The sequence below is a fragment of the Amblyomma maculatum genome, chromosome 1, assembly GCF_055883805.1.
Source record: "Amblyomma maculatum isolate TAMU_Amacu chromosome 1, ASM5588380v1, whole genome shotgun sequence".
Taxonomy (NCBI): Eukaryota; Metazoa; Arthropoda; class Arachnida; order Ixodida; family Ixodidae; genus Amblyomma; species Amblyomma maculatum.
The window spans coordinates 80373851-80392683 of NC_139344.1; the positions used below are offsets into that span (position 1 = coordinate 80373851).

The following is an 18833-nucleotide window of genomic DNA, read 5'->3' on the forward strand; positions in this document are numbered from 1 at the left end:
GCTTTCAACATACGTCAGCCGTCAATTCACCAAATGTGTATTGCGAAAGGAGGATAAAAGGGAAAGGGTACTCTACGTCGGCTAAATGTCTTATGACTCAAGCAGCATTCTGGCACATTTGACTTGGTCTCCAGCACAATGGCTCCATCAATGCCTCGCATGCATTGCAGAGCTCAGCAATCGCGCTTCGCTTATTGTTCATTTGTCTGGTGGCAGCAGTGTACTGCTTCACCCTTTCTATAAAATTCTTCCTTCCCCTAGAGTACGACGACTGGCACTCAAAGCAGGATTTGGTGCACCAAACCTTGGGTCCATTTTTCACAACAATGACCTTTTGGGCGGGGTGGGAGGCCCGAGACGGAGGTAGTCGGCTAGGGCATTGTTCGCTGCCCTTCCTTCCCAGGAATATGCGCGCCGAGGTTTTGCTGAGGGCCATGTAGTTTCTGCTAATAATGACACACACTACTTTCAAAATGCCTTACTCTAACCAAAGCAAGTTTTCATGCCAAACCTACGCTCCCCACAACGTAAGTGCTGAATTGTTTTTGGGCGCATCTGGTACGGATACATGCGGTGAAAATCCCGATAGTCATTCGTGTGGAAATGACATGCCATAAAGGCACTCACAAAGCCGCAGAGAGCTGCGATCAGCACACAGCGCAGCTTCCCGGTCCTCAAAATGTCGTCATGCGACGTCTTGGCCAATCACAGGCGACGGCGCGACCCACGGTGAGCCCTGTTGCGCGGGCTGCGTATTTCTGCTGAAAAAAGGCTATTTCTGCTTTCTTCTGCCTAATTTCAATCTGATGTTCGAGTTCGCAGCATGAAAAACTGTGGGTTTCTGCTGAAAGCCCAATTTTTGCAAAAAGTGCTGCAGTGTCCCTTTAAAGGATGTTGTGATTAAAGGGGAAACTGTGTCCCAGGTAGGAAAATTACCAACCTGCACAATAAAAATATTTTTTAATTTGTATGTAAAAGACGAGTCCAGAAAAGCCTTCAGTATTCAACTGTTGAAATAAGTGATGTTAATAAAATAAAATAAACATGTTCAATTTCATTGTACGAACTGTGCGTCTACATATGAGGCAAATTAAATTCACCCCCCCCCCCCCCCAAAAAAAAAAAACACAGTGCCACAGTGCCACCAAACATCAATTGCCCTTATAATTAGTGATCACAATTTTTGGTCTAACCACAGCCAGTCCCAAGGGGGAGAGTGCTTCTTCGGCCTTTGCAATGGGGTCTGTTTCCACCTTCTGCTACACCTCGGTGGGGGCACCACCTCCTCACCACTCCACGCCTGCTACCACCGTTCATGTGTATGGAAAGCACGTGCTTGCTCCCTCCTCCACTCTCATAAATTGCAACCAGCAAGTCATCACAGTTCAATCCTTATAGTTCACAAAAAGGCCTCATAATCAGCATCTAATATTTGCGATCTATGAAGTATAAAATAGAAATAAATTCCGCGTGCAGGCGCTCCCCCTAAGTGTGACTGCATGGTTGTCACATGAGCCATTGGATATGCTGGCAGTGCATTGGACAGCCGCAAATTTAGCCAGTTTTTAAGTTGCATATGCATTACTTTCAGAGCACATCACTCGGCTGAAAGAGCATGTAGACTCGCGATTGATGCAACAACTTTTGATCAAGACATCGGGCACAAATATTTACTCCGTAGAAGCGAGAACTTCAAAACGCACTCCTTTTTAAAGGACACTTAAGGAAGGAGAAAATCATTCTCCTTTAAAAAAAGTGAACTTTCCTTTAAAGCTGTGTCTATTATTTCACCTAAGTACAATATGTGGCAGGAGGGTCAGGGTTGGGGATGCTTCTGGCGTCGTCACAACTGTCACTATAATTATACAGTGTTTCGAAAGCAGTTTGCCTGTGGCGAGAGTCTTTACGCGAAGAACATAACCATGCTGGAGAGCATTTGATGTTTCAATAGCATCTCCAAATGGGCATAACGGATATTATCGAACATAAAACCTAAGGTTCACCACGGGAGAGGCCGCCTTATTTTCCATTTCTAGTTCTAAATAAGAGAAGTGTGCCAATCTCAGGGGAACTTTATTCCTTGAATTATTAATAGCTATTTCTTGATGTTATTCAAAAGAGCTATTTTTGAGCTGCGCTATGCAACTTGCAAAATAATGCAAAATTTTGGTGTTCGCTAAAATTAGGCCAACTTTGACAGCAACTGCCAGCATGCATATTATAGAATATAAAACTGTGATTTTCCTCAATGTAATGAAAACCAAAATTTTGTGACAGTAGCTGTCTTAAATGTTTTTACAGGGCAATATGTATCTAGGAGCGCGAGCTTGAAAAGTCTGAGTGTTCATTTATCCCGGAATTAATCTCAGCTGCAGCGGCTATGTCTCAATGAAAGCGGTACTCTCAAGACCCCGGCCATATACTATGCAGTGCAGTGTGCACATTAATTAAAAAAAACCAGGTGATCAAAATTTCCAGGACCGCCAATACGACGCCTCTCATAGCCTGAACTACTTTGGGACATTAAAACTGGCAGACACGCCACATGGCAACATTGCATTAATAAGCTTACTTATAGTACTTGTCAGTCCAGTATAGTCATTTGCAAACAATGGGTAAACACACCATCTTCTACATTTAATAATTTGGAGGACGCTTAAGCTTCGTCTTTAAGAATGGAACGCGATAGCGTTATCGCACTCCGTTCGCACTGTCTACTCATTTGCTTGTCGCGCTTTTGAGTGACACAAAGACGTAGTTCACATGATACAATACTCGTTAACTTGTCCAAAGCATGACTGTTTGGTAATTGCTTGTTCTGAAAGGTGATTCTAAGCATTCCTTCGCTTACAATGCGGCTGAGGCGTGCACTGAGAAGGGAGGCTCTGTTTCGAATTCCCACATACAGCAACTTGCTATACTCATTTTTATTTATTAATCCTTCCTGAACATAGAAGCGCTGCCGGCCACCTTGCCGAAACGCGCGGGCCTCAAGTTGCAATCGCAGTTCGTCGGCAACGAGCCGGCGTGATGAAGATCTCGGAGGCTATGCCTTGTCTATCTTATTCCGTGCGCAACACGCACGATGGCGCTATATGCACGCCAAGTGAAGAGGAAACACAGCGGAAAAGTAATTTGCCGCTCGCTTAACTGCGTGTTCTGTAATTCTGTAATTTACATGCTCATAATTATTATTATACGCCACAGCAAACTTCTCTAAGGGACATTTCTGAGACAACACCGCAATCAATAAACGCGCCTATGTCCATTTCAAACCATCTAGCTGGCGTGGTGGAGTGGTTAGCGTGCTCGTTTTGCACCCCAGAGGCCCACGTTCGATTCCTCAGGTCGGTGATTTTTCCTACTCGTTTTTATTTATTAATGCTTCTGGGATTTTTCGCTCACGGCCAACGCCGGACGATGCGGGACGGCGGCGGCTGCCGCCGCCGACACCGACTTTTCTGCGACATGGGGCCCTTAACGCTGTTAAAACAGCAGTACCTGTCATATGCTTGCCATACTTAAGAATGCTTCATCTTCTTGATGGTCCTAATGGGCAGATTTAATTATAAAGACTTCATTCACATGTGGAATACACTGGCGACGTACAGATAAAGCAACTACGTTATGTCTTCTTTCATTTCGGTCCTGCGCGCAATTCAAAACCAGTGGATGGCAGCGCAAAACCAAATGAAACCCACCCGTCGCCGCTGTAGCATGCGCAGAATGAATGGTGAGCAGGTTGCGACCCTTGCTGCGGTAGAGAGAGTAACTCAAGGAGGAACGTTCCCATTGCTTCCGCGGCAATTGAGAAGGCCATAGGAAAGAGCGCGCGCTCTTCCTCGAGACCGGCCGTGGTTTAACCCAATAAAAGTACATATGCCAAATTCTCATCAAATTTTGGTTTTAACCGAAAAAGGTCTGTATTCTTGGCACATAGAGCATTACTAGCTAGCCACTCAGTATAAATTACACTAGAAGTTGAAAATTAAATAGGGAAGTCACGGGGTATAATGCAACAATGGTACAGCTAAATAAGCAGCATAGCTATTGCTCTACTAGCTTGCCTGTAAATACAAGGAAGTACCACTTTCTCGCTGCCTGCTAGCCAACACTCTTAATTCACTATAATCATCTGCTTAGAGAACTTAGTCAATTAAGTCAGTTTATCAACTGCATGTAGGGTACTGACAAAACTTTTCATGGGCATCATGGAAAAGTTTGTTGTTGCTATTGCGACGATTCAGCAGCAGTTCCATCACTGCCATCAACAAGTAGTCCCTGTGATGCTAGGCCCTCTCACTCAACCCAGTGTGACAATCCAATAACGACATGTCATCCCACTTTTTAGAAGCAATTTTCCACTTATGCATTTCTCTACTGGCTAGCTCGTTTAATCTGCATTGCTCTTTTTTAAGGACAATATTTAAGTTCTTATACAAGCAAAGTCACATGCACTACCATTTGCATGTTAATTACTGGTATGCTAATAAAAACACCGAAACAGACTCTTAACCACGCAGGATTGCCATAATAAGTAACCGAAAATGTCAGTAATTCATCTGGTGTAAAAAAAAAGTGTTCTGAAATAAGCACAGAAAAATGCATGAAATTTTCAAAAAAAAAAAAAAAAAACATGTTCAACCCCCAATTATAATTGATAATCACCTAAAACTTTGGCAGCATGCTTCCTCTAAAACAAAAAGTGGCTTATAAAATACGAGCAATACTTAAGACATAATTAAGACAAAAAAAAAAAAAAAGAACAATTTCTACAATGCTCAGTTTGGATAAAAAATTGACTTCCTGCTCCATTAACTTGACAGAAGAAAGGGTTACGCCTAGCCAGGGCTGCAAGGTATATGAAAGGCCTCAACTGTTTTCTCAGTGGTCCTAACCCCGTGATAAAGCGTACAACAGTTCAGTCAACAGCTTGTCTTCAGCACTCAAAGACTCTGTCGCACAGAGAAAGTGCATGAAAAAGGGATTTGCCCTAATATTGCAATGTATGTATGTAGCAGCACTGTACCTAGCCTAGATTAAACTTTCTTCATTCTGCAGTATGCTGCTCCAGTGCTCCAGACAAGCATGCTAATGAATGTGCCTATAAAATATGATAGCAGCTGCATTCCAAAAAGGTGCAAGTGCTGGTGACCACTCTTTCTACTTTCTGTGGTCACATGGGTCATGCTGACAGACCTTAGATTGAACAAAATATTAGTGGCAAATGCATGCCCGGTAGTGTGTATGATGAGCACTAACTAGCTGCTGAGACTACATTTCAATCACATTTATTCTTCGTCTATACCAGGTTCAACAGGTTGGCCGCTATCAGTGCATCTGAATAATTGCAAAAGCCAATGCACAGAGATTGAAGATAGCAAGGCAATAGCTACTGTTCTGAAGAGGTTTCAAATTCCTTCTCTTATAGCAACCAATCCCCTCTTCCTTTCTCAAAGCTCCTGTCCAACACCTAGCTGCGTGTACTCTTACATTTTCAGACATTCAGCAGCTCAAGGCTGAACTAAAAATATTATTATTAATACTCTTACATTTTCAGACATTCAGCAGCTCAAGGCTGAACTAAAAATATAATTATTAATCCTGTTAACAAAACAAGCTACACTTGGAGAACGAGCAGCATGGTCAAAAGAGGGTCTCATTCAAAGCTGCCCAGTAATGGCCGCTTTGAAGAGCAGGACACTACCCATCACACCTCGTGGCTCCCTGCTAAGTCAATCATTAAGAGGGTAATGGATTTGGTTGGCGTTCTTTCACTGAGTGCTGGAACTATTCTATGGCTTTTGTTCATGCTTCGTCATTTATTTCCTTTCCCTTCAAAGCCCAGCTATGGTGCTTGCATGCATCTCCTTTATATCTGTTTTCTTTATAACCCAGGTGCAATGGCGGAAAAAACATATCTTAGCGAGGAACTTTCACCCAAAAGAGAATGCCCTAAAACTAATCCCACAAAACAGCAGAACCAGATGCACCCAAATAAACTCTCTTACAGCTGATGAACACACACACCCTAACCTGATAGTGACCTTCTTTCCAACAGATGAACGTGCACCACCACTTCCTACCAAAACTCCGGTTCACGATCTACGGCAATGGTCGGTCATGCTACAATCTTTTAGCACTGATTCTTTTAGCACTATTGCCAGCCTGCACGTCCCAGGTGGTGCTATTGAAACGCAGCATTCAGTGCCACCAATGCGAATACCAAATGATTTAGAGGTGGCCAGTGCTGCTGATAGGCTTAATCATTAATTAAGCACAGCCACTGTGTAAGGTAATAGCGACCATTTTTAATGGTTTTAAGACCACTGAATGTCCTTTCAATTGTTTTCAACTGCAAATAGGCCACTCTTTAATAAAGGCCGAGTACAAAGCATGCAAGAAGGCGATGGCAAGGACTTAATGGCGAAGTACCTACTGCAACAAGATTAGCTTGCACAAGGCACTGAATTTTGTGTCAGTAAATAGACCATTTTATTTATGCTTGTTTACGAGCAAGCTTATATCTGTAGCCTCAATGAACTGACCAGTGTGATTTTTACCCGATGCCACCCCGCAGTTTTACATCACGCCATAAATTTGTGCTAGCTACTTACAGCTCATTACAATGCCACAAAAGTCAGATGCAGGCAAGTACGTCTGCTGGAATGACTGTTTCTATGACATTAATCACTGCTTAGCAGTAGCGTGCTTCATTAATAAGCCTGGATGGCAGGATGGGCTTCTTGAACTATCATAGAGGAAACATGGGGGAAGCTAGAAGGTAAGGAAATGCTCAATGACAAATTATTATTAAGAACTATTTGAAGATACAATGTACTTGTATTGATGATCCAATGTGCAATACTAATGCAAGCCACTCTTGAATCTTACATGCACTGACACTGCCATGTGCTATACTTTCTTTTTGCATCACACTGCTCGTGTACGTCATCCTTGTGTATGGCTTGCAATTAAATCTAAGCAGTTTGTGACCCCATGCTGGACACCTGATATCTGTTGCATTAAATACACATGGTTGCAGAACCACTCATAACTAAATTCACAATAAAAATATGAAAAAGGATATTGAACCCCACATACCATAGCAAACCTATTCATGTATTGCTGTTTAATGATAAGTTATAAATTTGTGCTAGATACTTACAGCTCATTACAATGCCACAAAAGTCAGATGCAGGCAAGTACGTCTGCTGGAATGACTGTTTCTATGACATTAATCACTGCTTAGCAGTAGCGTGCTTCATTAATAAGCCTGGATGGCAGGATGGGCTTCTTGAACTATCATAGAGGAAACATGGGGGAAGCTAGAAGGTAAGGAAATGCTCAATGACAAATTATTATTAAGAACTATTTGAAGATACAATGTACTTGTATTGATGATCCAATGTGCAATACTAATGCAAGCCACTCTTGAATCTTACATGCACTGACACTGCCATGTGCTATACTTTCTTTTTGCATCACACTGCTCGTGTACGTCATCCTTGTGTATGGCTTGCAATTAAATCTAAGCAGTTTGTGACCCCATGCTGGACACCTGATATCTGTTGCATTAAATACACATGGTTGCAGAACCACTCATAACTAAATTCACAATAAAAATATGAAAAAGGATATTGAACCCCACATACCATAGCAAACCTATTCATGTATTGCTGTTTAATGATAAGTTATAGTCTCCTTTCTGGACTATGAGAAGAGCAATGCCTTTTATCAACAAGAGAAAATCAGACAAATTGTCACCATGTCGCATGTTAAACTGCTGTAAAGGTACTGGTTTGGTTTGGTTCATAGGGTTTAACGTCCCAAAGTGACTCAGGCAATGCGATGCTGTAGTGGAGGGCTCCGTAAATTTCAATCATCTAGTGTTCTTTAATGTGCACTGACATCGCACTGCACACGGGCACCTTGTTTTTCACCTCCAATGAAGAGCAGCCACCACGTCCAGGATTCCATCTCGCACCCTTGGGTACAGCAGTCGAGTGCCCTAACCACTGCACCCCTGTGGTGGGGTTCTGTAAGAGTACTCTCTACCTTTACAGCTCTATTCATATACAAGCCTACGTCAAAAGTACTGGCATAGGTTCTGTGTGCTGATAACTTTTTTTTTTTTTTTTTTTTCATTTTCTTTATTTTGCACTCACTGGATCTGTATATATATGCTCCTGACCATGCAATATAATGGCAGTGGAAAGTTAGTACTTGTCTGCACCTTCCCTTTCATCCTGTCTTCTCTTACACACTATAATTTCTTTTTCAAGTATGCTCTACCAATATGCGCACACCTGTTCCATTTTGCAAGGTGCGAGTTAGAAGTTTACCCCCAGAAAAGCAAAGCACAGCTGCAATTCCCACCAACTGCCAGCAAATTCAGTGAGGTTAGGAGGGGGCGACAATGTCTGTGTAGCCTACACAATACACTGCTGTTTGTTCCACTTCCTATGACTAGTTAGTGCAACCGGCTATTCCAACGCTTTCAGCAAAATTTCTCTCACTGCGGTGACTCAATAGTTACAGTGCTCAACCACTGAACCCAAGGACGCATGGTCGAATCTTGGTTGTTGCGGCTGCTTTCTGATGGAGGAAAAAAGCAAGGCACCCATGACCTATACAAAGTCAGTGCATGCTAAAGAACCCCAGGTGTCAAAATTTTCGCAACCCTCCGCTATGGCATCCTATATAGCCAGAAACGCTTTGGGACATTAAACTCCATAAACCATAACTCAAACTTTCAGTAAAATGGACTAGTCTGGCTTACATGTGTGCTAATGAGAGTATAGTGACCTAAACACGACACAGATACACACTATGCATGCACCGAGTCATTTGACAGTCTGACTGGCATAACCATTTGCGGCATGGCATCTGATTTTGCATGTGACTTTCCCTATTTTATTTTTCAGTTATAGAGCACTACTTTCTGCACCACATCAATGCTAATTACGTTTGAAATCCTTGTTTGACAGGCAAGTAGTGCTACATCTTGTTCAAAATACAAATTTCTTGCCGAAAATGAGATGGAAGTCACAAAGTTCTCTGGTTGCGCTGAGTGAGTGCAGTCAATTTTCCTTTTTTTCTGAGGCAGCGCAATGCAGTAAGAAATGTTGCAAATGCCAATCATGTATTTATATTCATAAGTATATTTTATTTTGTGAATAAATACGGGTATTTACATGCATGTATATTTCTGCACATCGCTATTCAAGTTCACCAAAATGTGGCTTTGACTGCTACGCTTTCTCAGCAGCCCATTTAACCCTTTTAGAATTTGAATGTAAACATGTTTTTGTAAACCTCCAGAAGCATGGAATGAGTCATAGCAACGCTCGAAGTTCACCTATTGACCTTCATCTCACCTCGACAATGAATGAAGATGCCTCTTATTCAAACCTCTCTGATGATGAAGCCACTGAAACTAATTATACGGCAAAGGTGAGTAGCAGAAAATTCAATTTTGTTTTTTGTAACTGCAATTTTTGCAAAATAATTTTCAACTAAACTGTTGTAGGGAGGTAAGCTGCACACTTTCTGCAGCATGTCTGGTATGTGCTGCAGAAAGTGTGCAGTCTTCTCCTTCGCAACTATGGCTATCCGTTACCCAACAGTACCAGCATGAATTTTCCTTTTTCAGAATTCGTAGCAATTGAAGCATTAAATGAGCCCAAGGAGACTAACTGAAAGAATTCAAACCAATTCTGACGCAAATGCTAGCATTCCGAAATCAAATGAGGCACCAACAGTTCAACCATTTCTCGGCCGTCTGTGCCGATGCCAGTGGGGCATTGCAAGCTGTACTGCGAGTGCTTTCGATTCACTGAGCCGCCAACTTTCAGCCTAAATAAAGCTAGCTTAGTTAACACTGGCTAACGAGCAGGAATTGACAAAAATTCAAGCTAACTTTCTGCCACTGTTCCCTCTAGTCTTCTGTCTCTGCGCTATGCAACAGCAACAGCAGTAGTTGTCATACTGCAGACCTTCGGCACGCGCCACCCGAACTTCACTCGACTTTCTCGTTTTCTACCCTACAGGCGGGCACGAAAACTAGGTAGTCCTGAATACCTGAAGGAGTCTACTGCAGAAAAGAAACAGTGACCTTCGGCTCTCATATCCTCCGAAACACGCACACTCAGTTTATTTCTGCCGTAGTTCTTCCAGCAACAACGTATCGAAATTCTCATTACGTTCCATTCTTTTTGAGTCAAGGTGAATCGAAATTCTAAAGGAACAGTAAACGAAGATGCTTTACATAACGCGCAAAATGTTTGGCCCATCTGAACGAGCAAGCATGTATTCACAATCTATTTCCAACTGTTCCTGCGACTGCTACAGGGCGAACTCTATTTTTGTATGCGCGATTTTAACTGTTTACTGGATTTCGTACTACAACACGTTGAAACATGGGATTTAAAACAAATCAGGAAACACAATACCTATGTCAGCGCAGAAACGCTGTTCTGGCAGTTACATCGATGCGCCAAACGTAGGTGCACCAAGAACAGAAAAAAACCGTTAGTTAACGTCTCAAACGCCTCACTGCCCTCCTTTGCCAATGACTGCACATGGATTGGGTTGGATTGTGCTCGTAGTGCTCGTAGCGTAGGCTACGTGATAGCATAGGAGACATAAGCAGCATTACAATAAAAATAAAGTTTGTCACAGTATTTAAATGTAATTACTTAGCATAAAAATGTGACATTTTTAGTAAAGTTTCTTGTCTTTTTTGCGGCAAGATTTTGGCGTAGACCCGACGGAACCAATAAGGGACCACGATCGTCACCCGCATCATCGATTCTAAAAAGAAAAAAAAAGCGAAAAGCGCACGTTGCTTCACGTGTTGTGTTTAGCGTGCCGCTGTTAGCCTAAAGTTACATTCACTGTGTGCTATGAAGACTAAAAAACGCGAGTTGAAAATGAATGAGCCGTCTTCGAAGTCCTTCAAAAGAACAAATTTGCCGAAGCAACAGCACAAGGATGCCGAAGCGAAACTTCATCAATTGCCGAAGATCTACCAGGCAGGTGACAAAATCAAAAAAGGAAAAGGAAACGTCCGGAAAACCTTTTCACCTGCGGCCGGAAAACTTGGAAAGCATGGAAAACTTGGCAAACCTACGCTCAAGAAACCGCAAGCTGCGAACGATGCAACGAGCTCAGTGGGAGCCGAGCGCTCAGCGGAACGACCGTTTGGTGCAGCTAGCGCTACGCCAAGAAAGCGTGGCTTGGAAGTAGGTAACGATGACGCAGTGGAGCCCAAGAAAATGAAGTTGGTTGAAATGAAAAAGAAAGAGCGGAAGCAAGAGCGAAAACAAAAGGAGAACAAGTTTTACGAGATATCCAAAGCCGCAAAGCGTATCTGGGAAGAACTGCGGTGCAAGACGTGTACGCCGGCAAGGCGCGAAGAATTGCTAGCCCAGTTGACCAAAGTAGTTAAGGGCCACGTAAAACAGCTGATCTTTGCGCATGATACTTCTCGTGTTATTGAATGTATGGAGCATTTGGGGACTGCTGTTCACCGTAATATGATCTTTGACGAAGTTAAAGATATCATTGTACAGATGACCAAGTCAAAATACGCCAAGTTCATGGTGAGGCAGATCCTCCGGAATGGCACAAGTGAACAAAAGCAGCACGTCATCAAGGCTTTCAGTATGCACGTCGTCCCCCTCTTGCACCATGCGGATGCGGCGGCCATCCTGGAGGTTATCTACAACGAGTATGCCAATGCATTGCAGCGTTCCTGGTTACTGCAGGAGCTTTACAGCCGAGAATGGGCTCTTTTCAAGAGGGATAAAGTGATAACATTTGCAGATGCTCTGGCTGAGTCAGCAGACCGTGCCAAAATGATCGAGGATTTAAAAGAAACACTCATGAAAATCATTGGCAAGCCAGCCATTCGGCACAGTATTATACACCATGTCATGCTGGAATTTTTCAAGAACGCCGACGCTAGTTCAAGGTCTGAGATGATTCAAGCTTTAGGAGGTTCACTGGTAGAAATGGTGCACACTAAAGATGGCTCACGTGTAGCTATGCACTGCATCTGGCACAGCTCTGCAAAAGACCGCAAGACAATAATCAAATCATTCAAGACCTATGTTGCCAAAATTGCACGAGAAGAGCATGGTCACATGGTGCTGCTGTCCATCTTTGACTGTGTTGATGACACAAAATTGGTTGAGGGAACCATTGTTGCTGAGTTGTTTAAAGAGCCTCTTGATCTGCTGACTGATCCGCATGGGCAAAGAGTGTTGGCTTACCTGGTTGCTCCAAGGGATGGTCGCGTCTTTCACCCCCAAGTTGTGGAAATCCTCAAGGAAGGTGACAGCAGCAGCACAAGCAAAAAAGATCCTGAGGTGAGCTTCTTTAATTATGAGGTCATTAGTTCACTAACACAATCAGTGCATTGCAGTTCACTGCCAGCTCCACCTGTGTATAAATGTATGGGAAGCCTTCTTGGACAGCAGGTGTTGTAATACCTCTGTCACACGAGCAAATTTAATGTCATTCGTATCGAATGACATTAGCATCTAATGTCATTATTCCCGTGCTACACGAGAAAATTTAATGTCATTAGGTTCGAATGACATTCTTCATCGAACGAGTTTGGGGAACTCATTCGCATTCGATCGCGAACCGAATGTGTACTCTTGACGCCAGATACGCAGCAGAAACAAGTAACCCAACAACATATTCTGCGCACATTGAAATTTAAAAATTATATTTCTAAAGTTTTGTTTTAAAACCTGTTAATTTAGGTGTAAAATTATTAGCACTGCAGGCTCTGCGGAACGGCATTACTCTCGGTCACAGCAGTGGTCCAGTCATGGCAGCGACTCACAATCATTTTGGGCTCTGTGTTCCTTGGTAGCCGCATCTCCCCGTATGTTTATCTCGGAACTAAGTTAAAGTTTTGACTGAGCGCCTCACAGTTTGGACGCCAATCGCATGCTCTACGTGTCTCCGTGCGTCTTAGCACTGTGTATCCGCGCTCCGCTGTGTTCAGCCATATTGTTTGTTTACATTTATCGATTTGTGCATAGAGTTTCTTACTCTTACCTAGAGGGAAAGCTGTGCTGCCGTCTATGGGAGTTAACATGGAGTTTCCAGACGGCCAGTTCAGCCCCCATGGGCGCTCAAAGCATCATGGGCCAGCGAGCTACCGAGTGCAGAACTACAACTTTTGGCCAAAACTAATGCAAAGATAAACGTTGTTCTACCATAAATAATGTCCCAAGATTGAATAGTGTGACTATAAATTGCAAAAAGAGAGAGAAACAGCATGTCAATGTGAAATTTATCGAATATAAGCGATGGCTCTTTCTCCTATTGGCTTAGTTTTGAGCAGCACAAATACCAATATTTTGCACTTAATAGGCAAACTTTGAAATAAAAATACGTTACAAAAATATTTATGGTTGCGCAATCACTGAAGGAAGTTTTTAGTGGCATTTCAGGAAACAGAAACCATTTATTGGCGACGTCTGCTTTTGCGCTTTCGCTACTATAGCTTTCGTGGTCTATGTACGCACCTTCAGATGATGATGATGATGACGAAAAAGAAACATTGCAGTAACACCACTCCACGCACCCGAAAAAAACCGACTGTCCCGCAACAAGTAGCACACCGACCCATGATTCTTAGCGTGCTCATGGTGGCTGAAGTGCAGCGCCCTCAGCTTTCCCTCTAGTTAGTGTAAGGAACTCTATGGGTTTGTGGGTGACTCGATACTTGGCTTGGATTTTGATGGCTAAAGTGCTACCGCACAGTCAAAAGTAATGCTTTTCGCTTGAATTATCGTACAGAAATGTTTTGATCAGCTTTAAAATGTTACACAGTGATTTCAAACGCCTTTTATGCGCACTGATGTTCCTTAAGTGCAGCATTTTTTTATAGCTGATCGTAATTGCCACCATTTGCGAATGGAATTATATTTTACCGTGTAGCACCGAAAGAAACCGAATGACATTCGATGCATCGAATGACATTAAATCTGCTCGTGTGACAGAGGTATAACTTAGTATTTTCAGTATGTGGAATCATCTAAATCACTGGGAATCATTAATCTTGTGTGCTGCAGTAGTAAAACAAATAGGGATGATGACCACTTTGTGGAATAATATAAGAAGTGCAGGTGAGCAGCCTTGTTGGCATTCTTACTGGATTACCAATTCTCTCATGCCCTGATGGTTCAAGAATATTCACTGCCATATGACTTCGATGTGTTTATGCTGAACTTGGCAATATTATGCTGCACAAAAAGTCCAAGATATGTAATTTTTGTGACACTACAGCCACCACATCTTCGAATGCAGCTTCCAGAGTGTATGCCAAGGAAGGTGCCAATAATCAGATTAGCAAATCATCTAGGTCCTCATTGAGCTTAATAGTCCTAAATGTAATGGCTGCTAAGACATTGCTTCAAGCCGTGTACAGTATCACTCTCTTGTTTACCTGTGTTTGCTTTCATTGTTTTTAGGTACGCAAGCAACAACTTCACAAAGCAGCTGCTACTGTACTTGGCCCAGCAATTGGTGACAACATAGAGGCACTGATGACTTGTAGTGGCCCTACATCTGTTGCCCTTCATGTTATCCTGACGAGCCTTAGCACTGCTGAAGCAGCCTCTGCATTCAAAAGTATAGCCAAGCTACTTGATGCATCACCATACAAGGTTGGAAAAGATCAAGACACTCATCTGTTTGACCAAGGCCCAGCTCGATTCTTCCTGAAGAAGATGGCTGCCCACGACAAGGACATAGACGACAAAGGAGAGGATTCATTCTGTGGTGTGATTGCTGATGAAGTGTCCCAGGAGACCATGTCAACTTGGATTGGATGCAACTTCGGAGCTTTCTTTCTTGTACAGCTATTGGAAACGGGCATTCCCAAAGCAATTGCACGTGTTAAGGCTGCGCTAGAAGGAAAGCACAACATTCTGAAAAAGAGTAACCTAAAAGGTGCAGAGATCCTGAGCAGAAAACTTCATGAAGTGTGACCAACACACCTATGTCAATAAATGTTTCACTCGTGTACTCTTGTTGCCTCAGATATGGAGACAGCAAATTTTTTTCATTTCTTTGTTACCTTGCAAGTGTATAGCTCAGCCAGCAAAAAGACTATTATCAGAGATTAATTCGTTAATTCATAATACAGTGAAGTAGATGTTTTCTTCAGCATGACTTGTGCTTGCTGTCACCCTGTGTACGGTGACAGGCTGGTCATTGTCGTAACATGACAGTCTCTTGCTGTCACCTTATGGCAGTGATTCTGAGCCACTATTGCCAGTGCTATTAACCATGTCAACATCGAAGAGTAAGAGTTTTGAGTGCTTTTGTTTTGTTCAGTGACATGCAATGAAGCTTAAAGCTTTTGCCAGAGTAAAGTCCGAGAGCAAGTATTACCATGTTGGCACATGTTTGCTGTAGGAAGAGAAAAGGTTGCAGTTTAATTGTGGGCACATATGCCCTGCATTTGGTCTCTTGTTTTCAAAAGGTTTTCAGTTCTGTTAGGTCTGTATAAAAATGCTGGCATGTGTAAACTCATTCTTGAAGGAACTATGTTCCCCTACTCTTAATGTCTGCTGAATTGTTGTTTGTGTGTGGAGGGTGAAGCTGCATTGTCCTTACCAGAAGGCAGCAGGTTCTACCTTTATAGTACCAGTTGCTGTCTAAGATCAATTGGTACTGTAAGGTAGAACCTGCTGCCTTCTGTTTACTGGTGTGGTGGTACAAAGGGAAACTATGTGTGCAGGCGTGACACACGAGGTCATATTCAAAATTTTTTACAATTGCTAAAAAATGCATAACATACTGTCACAATGCATCAGGTTACAGGCAGGTTTCCTTGTAATGGTAGCGATTTTTTAACTAAAAATGGTGTTCATTTGTAGCATATAATCTGTTTCGCAAGCTGTTTGCAGCGCTACGAAAGGTAAGGGCAGCTTGGTCCAAACACGGCCATGTGCACTACGTGGTTATCTTAGTGCGTGCCTGTCACACCTGTTACAAACTGATGGGGTGACAGGTATGTAGGAATATGATCATAGTTCGCGCCATGCCGATTGACTCAGGTCACCTTTGTCTTGTAAAAGTGCTACAAGCAGGTTCAGAAATGGAGTGTAAGGCAGTTGGCAATGCCATTGAAGTGGAAGCTGCTCTACTGTTACGAAAAATTTGCTATATGATGAAACAAGCATGCATGAGATATTTTAGTGGCCGGAGCAAAACAGTTGATTTCCAGACAACCTGGTAGCAGCATATATTTAATAATATATTGGGCAGATATTTGTGAAGAATTACAGCTCTCACAAGCATAGCTACAAAAATGTAAATTGTACTTACAAACATGAGCTTTATTGCTTGGATAATGGTAGGCTTAATATGGTTTGTATTATGGGAGACGTCCGGACACTGTTGTGTAGAGCTCCACACAAATTTTGGCCAACTGGGATTCTTTAATGGGCACTGACACTGCACAGCAAACAGGCGCTTTGTTTTTTTTGCCTCCATTGAACAGCGGCTGCCATAGCCAGGATTCAATACCACATCCTTGGGCAAAGCCATCGAGTGCCCTAACCACTGCGGCGGGGTGGATTAATATATTGGTCCTGAGCATTGCTATGGTCAGTTACAACACAAGTCTGCAGTGAAGTTCCGCCCACCATTCACGACTGCCAGACAATTCCTCCATTACAAAAAAAAAAAAAAAAAAAAAAGTAACCTAAACGAAGAGCATATTACAAAACAATTTTAAGCTAAGGAATTTTGATGCTTCTGGCTTATTTTATATAGTCAACTTAACTCTTTTGGGACCATAAAGAAATGAGATACTGAGGTGACATGAAAAATTTTTTCCTTAAATGTCTTTAAACAACCAACCGTGGTGCAACATATACCAAAACGTAGTATTGTAAACACTCTTTTATACACATAAATATTTACCTAAAGCATGCGTAACTTGAAAACATCTTTCAATGGGTGATCTTTGGAAAAAGTATTCACCCATCTTGAAAAGCATGGGTGTAAAATTGAGAAGCGGTTTTAAACAAATCTCAGAATATACAAAATTTGGTGTTGAACATACAGCTTGTGTAAGTACGAGCTTTATGTTATCGTGTTCACTCCTTCAGGATCCTGGAATAAAACGGGCGACTCTTGAATGAAATAATTACATCATTCTGCTGTAACATACTACACTAAAACGCAGGTGTTCAGATGATCGGTCAAATACATACAAATTTATTAGTTTTAAATTAAAAACTTTAGTATTGAACTAAAATGCAATAAAAATAATGAGAGTGCAAAATATGCTACACAGTCTCATTTTATAGGTGTAAAAATGTGGTGCGGCTCTGCAGATTTTTTTTGTGTGATTCGGAAGCCATGATCACCGTTCACTTAGCAAAGCAGTTGTTGCAAGTTTGACATACCCGTTGTCCCGACTTTTAACGAAAATCAGTGCAGCCAAATCGCCCACAAACTAGTATGTCATGTGCTCAAGTGTATTTTGAAGGTGCACCATTCTCTTAACAACATTGCTAAATTTGTTTTCAGCTCTCAGCACAGCTTCAGTTTCTGAGTTCTCAAACTTTTTGAGCTTATGGCTGGCATGTATTGTGATGCATTTTGCAGATGGTGGTGCAGGGCGAACTAGTTTGCCATTAAAATTGAAACTCTGCTCTTGGAGCCGTTCCCTGAAAGTTAGATGCTCAAACCCAACTCTATGCTGCTGAAAGAACTTCACACTTAGTTGAAGTTGGAGAAGCTACCCCGCGGGCCGGAGCTTTTCTAGTTGTTGAAACCTTGGCAAGTGGAAATAAAACACTGGGTGCACAGAGTGAACATGCGTAACTACTCACAAGTGAGCCGATATGGAATGTATGCTTTCATAGGGCTGCTAATTGAAGTTCGAGGCTGATGTTTGCCTTATAAGCTGAAGTTGGAGCTCGTGAAGTCGTCTTTTGAGTCTTCCCTACCGCTGTCATGAGGAAACAATTGGGATGATTAAGCTTCACCTTTAGAGTAGACGTGATAGCGCCTTTAAGGCCGCCTTTTCATTCCACAAATTTTCGGCATTGAGACACAGGCACAGGGTTAAGCAAAGTGTTATATAAACGCCTTTAGTTGGTTTAGCTTTTAGGGAAAGGAAGGCACAGTATCTGTCTTGCTTCTCAGTGGGCACCTACACTTGCAGTGGCATACAGTTGGAGGCACATATGTCGGTTCAAATTCATATAGCAAACTAGCCTCCAAATTGACTGGCATATGGATGCTAAATGGGAAGTGAAATGGTTTGACGACACCCTGAATGCTGCACAAAGAATGGTTGCACCACAATTGTGATATGAAATCACATGCATGCCTCCACATTTTTCTCGATTCTGGGTTACCGTGACGTCTTTTCGACCAGATGAGCTGTATGCACTATCGCATAAAATCCACAGCAGAATCGTGTGAATGGCACCAAATTAGTTGCACGTCCTGATGTGAGCTCGCACCATTTTTATTTGCACTTGAGGCCACCCTGCTACAAATAATTTCTTCTACGTCACTGCCTGCAACAAAAGTGAACCACATGAAACCCGGAACTACAGTTGCCATACTATTGCCTAGATGAGGTGACATGTTCTCGCATGCGGAAATTGGCACTCGGCAATGCGTTGGAAACCATCATTCACATAATGTGGCCTATAGTGCTGTCCGGAAATAGCTAGAAAGCCGATTTTGTTCACCATTGTAGATAGATAATTTAAATTCAGCCCATTGCTCTCTGCTGAACAAATGCTACACTCGGCAACAAGTTTTTTTGGCAG

General features: G+C 42.4%; 2 protein-coding genes across 4 annotated transcripts in view; one reads left to right on the top strand and one right to left on the bottom strand.

Moving 5' to 3' along the window:
• LOC146202886 (torsin-1A-interacting protein 2-like) overlaps window positions 1-10609 on the bottom strand; it is a 32449-nt gene extending 21840 nt beyond the window's left edge. For 2 of the 3 annotated variants that reach the window (XM_084588437.1, XM_084588435.1), the window contains exon 1: window positions 10455-10609. The gene's annotated coding sequence lies outside the window, so the exon portion shown is untranslated. The remainder of the gene's footprint in view (window positions 1-10454) is intronic. The other variant, XM_084588436.1, reaches the window with a different exon arrangement.
• A 196-nt stretch (window positions 10610-10805) lies between these two features.
• Window positions 10806-15054, top strand: peng (Pumilio and CPL domain-containing protein penguin). The gene is made up of 2 exons (XM_084588440.1): window positions 10806-12374; window positions 14499-15054. Exons 1-2 carry the CDS (start codon window positions 10908-10910, stop codon window positions 15015-15017), a joined length of 1986 nt encoding a protein of 661 aa, XP_084444566.1. The 5' UTR covers window positions 10806-10907; the 3' UTR covers window positions 15018-15054.
• The last annotated feature ends 3779 nt before the right edge of the window (window positions 15055-18833 follow it).